At 31.4% G+C, this 7559-nt stretch overlaps 1 protein-coding gene across 1 annotated transcript; it reads left to right on the top strand.

Moving 5' to 3' along the window:
- Positions 1 to 770: 770 nt before the first annotated feature.
- LOC131063862 (G-type lectin S-receptor-like serine/threonine-protein kinase At2g19130) lies at positions 771 to 3270 on the top strand. The gene has a single exon (XM_057997818.2). The coding sequence runs from the start codon at positions 795 to 797 to the stop codon at positions 3135 to 3137; it is 2343 nt and encodes a 780-aa protein (XP_057853801.2). The 5' UTR covers positions 771 to 794; the 3' UTR covers positions 3138 to 3270.
- Positions 3271 to 7559: the final 4289 nt, after the last annotated feature.

Here is a 7559-nt window from a genome sequence, read left to right on the forward strand (position 1 = left end):
AATACTTACATTCCTCCTCTACTTGATCCCTCCAATCTACTATGAAAGCCCATGTTAATTTTACCACTTATATTGTACAATTCTACACAATTGGTTGGACTATTATGATTATATTTGAACATTTTAATATTTTCTTGGATATAGGAAAACAATCTAATAAATTATACAATAATAATATTTTAAAGTTTCATTATCATTATCTTCCATAACTATTTTACATTAGAAAATATATATTTTGAATTTAAATTTGATACTTGTTGTGTTTTGAAAGCCTCATTTCTATCTTCAAATATACAAATACTTGGGTACACGACACTTATTTTGAATGCATAAACAATAAAAATTCAATATCAATTTCATTTGAATAAGAGTTAGATTTCAATAAAAAATATCTCTTAATTTATTTTGTATATATTTATCTAAAATGAGATATACTAATACTTAATAGAAATTAATTTAAAATCCTTAATTCTATTTGTTAATTGTCTTCAATAAATAAGTAAAGAAGAAATACTTGGTATTTAATTTGTTTCATTTTTCCCCGATTCTTTCGGGATGTAACCATTTGGAGTCAAATTTCAGCAACACGTGCGTAGTTGGTAAGGACAAAATAGAACTCAGAACCCGTTTTCAACAATTTGACATTTGAAATAGGCAATTTTCAAATTAACAATTTGAACAAATTGTATGTCTTCAAGTCAAAACTAACTTTTACTGGTTTATTTAATATCTCAGTAGAAACAATATTTTCTTCTCTGCAGAGTCTTTAATGAAGAGAAACAGTGCACGAAGGAATGGATTGGTCCCTGAAGCGTTTCATTTTCGCTCTTGTTATGCTCATTCTTCAGCGCAATGGCGATTTATTAGTTGATGGTGGAGACACCCTCTCTTTGGGGGTTTCTCTGACGGAAAAGCAGACTATTATTTCAAAGAATGGTACTTTTGAATTGGGATTTTTTAGTCCTAACGGAACCAGCAAATGGTATGTTGGCATCTGGTATGCCCAGATCTCTGTCAAGACCATCGTTTGGGTGGCTAACAGGGAAACTCCCATCAAACACATGCCGGGTGTTTTGACGCTCTCTACGTCTGGTTATCTCACCATATCTGATTTGCAAGAAAAAGCCGTTTGGTCTAGTAATAGTACTCAGCAGGCAAAGGCGTCCAGAGCTTCCATACTGGACAGTGGAAATTTTGTTCTTTTAGGCGCCAAGAACACTTCTGAGATTGTGTGGGAGAGCTTCGCGAATCCCACAGATCATCTTTTCCCTACGATGAAGTTTTGGAAAGGTTTGAAATTAATCTCTTGGAAGAGTTCGGTGGATCCAGCGCCTGGGCCCTTCATTCACCAAATGGATCCATCCCCAGGAAAGAATAGCTTTTTGCTGCAGTATAAAAATGGTGTTTCGTACCACAGAACGGGAGAGTGGAGTGGTAAAGATTACCCCACCGTACCACCGGGATTATCTTCTACCTTATATCAACAGGAATTGGTGGTGTTTTCTCCGACGAGAATGTACTACATGTATTCGTATACACCCAATGCTGATTCTACGGTGGTGATGAAGGAAGTTCTCGAGGAGAATGGCGAGCTATCACGGTACTCTTGGGCAAATAATAATTGGAACCTGATTAATAGTGCACCCACATCAAGTTGCGGTGTGTATGGCGTATGCGGGGCTTATGGGGTGTGCTTCACCCAAGAAAATATTCAGTTATGCGAATGCGTGCAAGGCTTTCAGCCAAGTGACTCAAATTCCTGGCGTTCTCAGGAATGGTGGCTAAGCGGTTGTGTTCGGCGTACTCCATTAAACTGCTGCGCCATCAACGGCAGTAGGAGTGACGACATAGATGGTTTTCTCCGAATTAGTAATACCACTTTGTCTGATGAAGAAGATGTTCAGTATGGCCAAGAGTCGAGTCTTCTAGAATGTAAAACTGCTTGTCTCAACAATTGCTCCTGCACTGCCTTTGCTTTCACTAATTCTATTCCTGGTGTTTGTAAATTGTGGTTTAGCGATCTGTTAGGCCTGCAGGCTACTTCTTCTAACGGCCAGCCCTTATTCATTCGATTGGCTGCTTCTGATGTGCCACAGTCGTCACCCAACACAGGAAGGAGAAGCAGAATAGTTGCATTTTCCATTTCAATTTCTGTGGGCGTTGCTATTTTGTGTACTCTGATTGCATGGTTTATTCAGCGCAGGCGTGGAAGACTGCTTGGGAAAGTCGAGGATTCCGACACAACAATATCGCTCAGAACATTCACTTGCAACGAGCTCAGAACTGCTACCAACAATTTCACCCATATGTTGGGAAAGGGAGCATTTGGCTCTGTCTTCAAAGGAACTCTGCCAGACGCTACACTTGTGGCCGTGAAAAAATTAGAGGGTCGTGCGCAATCAGAAAAGCAATTCCGTGCTGAAATAAGCACCATTGGAAACATACAACATGTGAATTTGGTGAGGCTCCGGGGATTCTGCGTAGAGGGATCTCAAAGAATGCTTGTTTATGACTATATGCAAAACGGGTCTTTCGACTCTTTCTTGTCCCGCAAGTCTAAAGAAGCAGACAGATTGTTGGACTGGGAAACCAGGTTTGGAATCGCTTTAGGTACTGCAAGAGCTTTAGCTTACCTTCACGAAGGATGCAGGGATCGCATCATCCATTGCGATATCAAGCCAGAGAATATTCTTCTAGATGCAGATTTTTCCCCAAAAATCGGGGATTTTGGACTGGCAAAACTTGTTGGCAGAGATTTCAGCGCAGTGTTGACGACAACAAGAGGAACGAGAGGGTATTTGGCTCCGGAGTGGATATGCGGCCTGCCAATCACAGTAAAGGCAGATGTATACAGTTTCGGCATGACCCTGCTCGAAATAATCTCAGGCCGACGAAATATTGATTTGAGTTTGCCAGAGTCGCAATACTTTCCGACGTGGGCAGCAACAGAAATTCAGAAAGGGAACATAATGGGCATCGTGGATGAAAAAATTGCAGACAAAGCGGATGTGGAAGAGGTTAGAAGAGCAGCTGTGGTAAGCATTCAGTGCATTCAAGAGGATGAGAATAGGAGGCCGAGCATGAGCCAAGTTGTTCGGATGTTGGAAGGCATATCGGATGGTGACGTGGAATTATGAGAGGTCCCTGCAAGTGCTCGTGGATAACCATTGACAGGCGTAATCCTGGAGAAGATAATATGATTGTAAACAAAGGCGGCTGTATTATTGCGGACTTTTTCATTTACCAAATATAACACTATATAGTTATTTACTAGGGTCGTTTGTTGTAGAACATTTGTTGTGGTAATTTTTATTTATTTATTATGATATAGTGGTAAAATTTTGGGTTATCTATTTTGAAATTAATAAAATGAACATTATTAATGATAGTATTTATCTTTGTAGTATTGTGTAATAGTAATAGTATCAGTTGTTATAGTATATATGAATTTAACACATTAATTTAAGAACAATATTCAAATTAATGTTGATTTCAAGTTTGCTTCATGTCAAATATAAATATAACTAATATAGTTGAAATTGAGATTTGTCATTAGAATAAATATTTCTTATATATTGATGGATAAATGATTACTTTGTAAATAGCCTTTTCAAATCGAACAATAATTTTGAATAGATCATTATTATAACAATATAAAGTAAATTATTATCATTAAATATTGAAATTAATTATTACTATAACTATATATTTATATTTGAGTATTATTTAAAATGATGTTTTTGATTAAGGTAAACGGGTTTTACAGAGACCCGAAACATTATTTAAAATCCTGTTATTAGGTACTACATTTTGATATTATATTTTAGTAGTAGCTTTTTAAAAGATGAGAATGATGATAATATAGTTCTATTAAATTAAAATTATAATATTAAAAATCCTTACAATCGCTTAACATTATATAAAAATGATGTTATATCTTCAATATTTTAGAAAAAGTTCAATGCTAGAAATAATATTAACATTTTTTATAATACAAAAATATATTATCATGTTATACAATTTGTGTAAGAATTAATTTATATTTTCAATAAATAAAATACTATATTATCATTATAACTAAAATAATAATAGAGAGATAATTATTTTTCTTAGATATAAATAAACTCTAGAGACATATATTTAAGAAACTTAATATCATATGTTCTTAGAAACAATTTTTATTACAAAAAACAAAAGAAATAAACCAAAAATAGATAATTCTTCTATCATATATCACATTTTAGAATTATTTTTCAAACTTGAATAATACAACACTTTGTACATTTCAAATATGTAGATGGTCATACATAAGCATAAATAATTTTTTAGTTGTAAAGTGAGAATAAATAATAGACTTATTGAGTATTAAAGAAGTTCCAATAATCCAATCAACTATTAATATGAGTTTCAAAAGCATATATGGTTTTTCCATTGAACACTTAATTTTAAAAAAGTAAATCATTTTTAGTTTCTAGGAGTTTACAAAAATCTAATCAATTTTAAATTGTTGCTTCAAAACCTCTCAACTGTGTCAAAATGTGTCCCCATCTTACATGACTCTGTGATATCAAACACATGTAAAATAGTCTATAATGGAATCAATTTTTTTCTCATCCAACATAATATTATTTAATATACTATTTGACTAATATATCTTAAATGAGAAGAGATTATTTATTATATGCTTGTTCAATTGAAAAATTCATTAAGTAATCATTTGATTTTAGGAAGGTTATAGAAGCTAACTTTTCAAAGTTTCAATCAATTAAAAATAATATATTTTTTGTTTTGTTGTCTTGGGTGCCAATAAAAGGTGTTGAACACAAACTCTCTAGGTGGAGGCTTTGGTGAGCCTATATTAGGCAGTTTGACTAAAAATGTTGTTTAGATGTATATTTGGAATTTGCAAGATATTTGATATAAAAAAAATTATTTTCTATTATGATAACATTTAAAAAAATAAATTGGAGATCACTAATCATTTTGATGAAAAAGAAATTTATTTATTCTTATTTTTTAATCATTACAAAGAATTTAATTATTTTAACATTTTTATGATAATGATTGGTAGTTCTTCACAATTATAGTAAATTATGTAATATGTTTTCAAATTTAGATATTAAAAAGTGTTTTAAATTGAAAAAAAATTATAATTAAGAATATATAATTGAATAGTATTAAAATAGATAACTTATAACTTTTTAATACTTTACATCACCTAAATTCAATAAACTCATTTATCTCTATGTAAAATAGATTTACGTAAACAATAGATCAAGACAATTCGCGTGTTACATTTTGCTTCCAGGGTTGAAAAAATGCTCTTTCATAGCTCCTGTTCACAGGGGTTGTCAAGATGCTGGCGTTTTTTTTGCAATTATTTGCATGTTTTGACTTTCATGTCTTTTGAAATTTCTTGCAAGTTCCTAACGCCTGTTCAACAAATGCATTCAATGAAATGACAACTCTCTGCCACGTTCTAAAAGTAGCTCGCATCACGGTCTATTTCACACGTCTTCAAAAGGTTCGGGGACCCGTCACTCAATTTCACCGCCCATTACATCCTTACTCTTAAGGTAAGACGACTGATCCAAAACCTATAAATGTCGAAGCTGGTCCATGGAAACAACGAGAGAGGTGGCAGAGTTATTAGCAAAATGCCTTTGAAACTTGGAGTACTTTTTAAGAATGAAAAAGGAATAGCTTACAAGTTTCTTACGATCTCTCTAATGAGATTGATATCTTGCCTAAGCACAAGGCCTTGGAAACTTTGGCCAAGGCATTATAATTTTGAAGTAAATTGTAGTAAGTTATGTAATTGAAGACTTTTTTAAAAGATATTATAATTTTGAAGTAAATTTTAGAAGTTGTGTAATTGAAGAGATATTTTGAGAAAGAGGAAAGATTATTGTTGTAACAACAAGAAACACAAAGAAAATATTGCAACATCTTTTGAAGTTGTTATTGTTATGAAGCTTGCAAGATTATTAAGCAACTTAATGTGGCCAAAAAATTCACATTCTCAAAGCCCTAATCAGTGTGAAAAAGTTGGCAATGTTTTATCTTAGGTTGGCTACAACAGTAAAGGTGATAAGGTTTATGCTCTTAATATCAATACCAAAACTAAAGAACCTTAGATAGTTTTGGAAATGGTATTGTTTTATCTAGAAGGAAAAGATGAGAATGCATAACAAGAGAAGCTCTACAAAGAGAACCGAACTTTAGGAGAGATTCGTATGTCCTCCCTATATTGCTACAACATCACAATCTTCTCATATATTGAGCTCTATGAAAATTTTAAATTTTCCAACTCAAAACAAAAAAAGAATTACCAAGGTTAAAAAGGAAAGAAAGGATAAGTATTCTATAAGCCCAATAGAGAAAGGGATTCTAGTAAACATTTCACAAATCAAGAATTAAAGAGGCTTTGTGCTTTGACTAAGACTTTGAAGAACATGCAAGGAAATCGATAACTACTACTATTAAGTTGGTAATGTTTCTATGTATAACACCTCACACTCCCACATATCACATATTTCTCAACACTCTAATTATATTCTCAAGGGAAATCACATCCTATAACCATAGGTAAAACCAAAATAAGAAGCAATGATTACAATAAGTTAAATTTGTAACCCCTTATTATTTGCCACCATTACAATAACTAGTGACATCATCAAATTGAAATCACAATAATTTCCTCAATGATAAAACATTCATTATTTAATTGCCTTAATAGGTAAATTTTTTAGTTAGTTTGATTTATGATAATTTATTTTGAAAATAGTTTTACTTATACAATTTACATCATTATTTTAAAAAATGTAAATATTTTTTGAGTGGAAATTTTTTTCAAGAAAGATAAATTCTTGTTTAGTAAAAAGGAATTATAACTTCTAATTTATTTAAATACAATTACTATTAATTAAGTAATATTGATAAATAAAAAGTACTAAAATTAAAGGGATTTCATCTTTTTATTTTAAACATTTGTATTCATTTATATTAATTATTATATATGATGTATTGTTTAATGCAATAAGTTGGGTTCATTTTTGAGAAAATCTTTCTGCTTGAAAAAATTCTAAATAGAAATGGATAACCATTTCATTAAAATTATGTAATCAAATTAATACCCATTTAAGATTGGGCTCTAGCACCTAAACTTATATATATATATATATATATATATATATATATATATATATATATATATACTAATTGTTATTTTTAAAGAAAGTACCAATTTCATTTTAAAGTGGGTATCTATGTCATTTTAGAAAGGGTATCATTTCTAATTACACCATGTTTTCTCTCCTCTTTAAAATGGGTATGCATCTTGGAGTGGATATGCATTTCAAAAACTTAAAAGAATATAGAATATTTTCAAATGTGACAATATATGACTTGTTTTAGGTGTAAATTTTAAAAGTAATCTTCATTTTTCATTTTTCATTTTTCACATTTCTTTCTCTCATTTAAAAAAGTTTTTCTTTATTTGGTTTAAATGTTATAGGTTTCTTTGAATCATTAAAGAAGTATTAATTTAATGTTTTATG

This window comes from Cryptomeria japonica, chromosome 3, assembly GCF_030272615.1.
Source record: "Cryptomeria japonica chromosome 3, Sugi_1.0, whole genome shotgun sequence".
Taxonomy (NCBI): domain Eukaryota; kingdom Viridiplantae; phylum Streptophyta; class Pinopsida; order Cupressales; family Cupressaceae; genus Cryptomeria; species Cryptomeria japonica.

Excerpts from the sequence above, each read along its gene's own strand:
- LOC131063862 (XM_057997818.2), top strand. The coding sequence starts at position 795 with ATGGATTGGTCCCTGAAGCGTTTCATTTTCGCTCTTGTTATGCTCATT.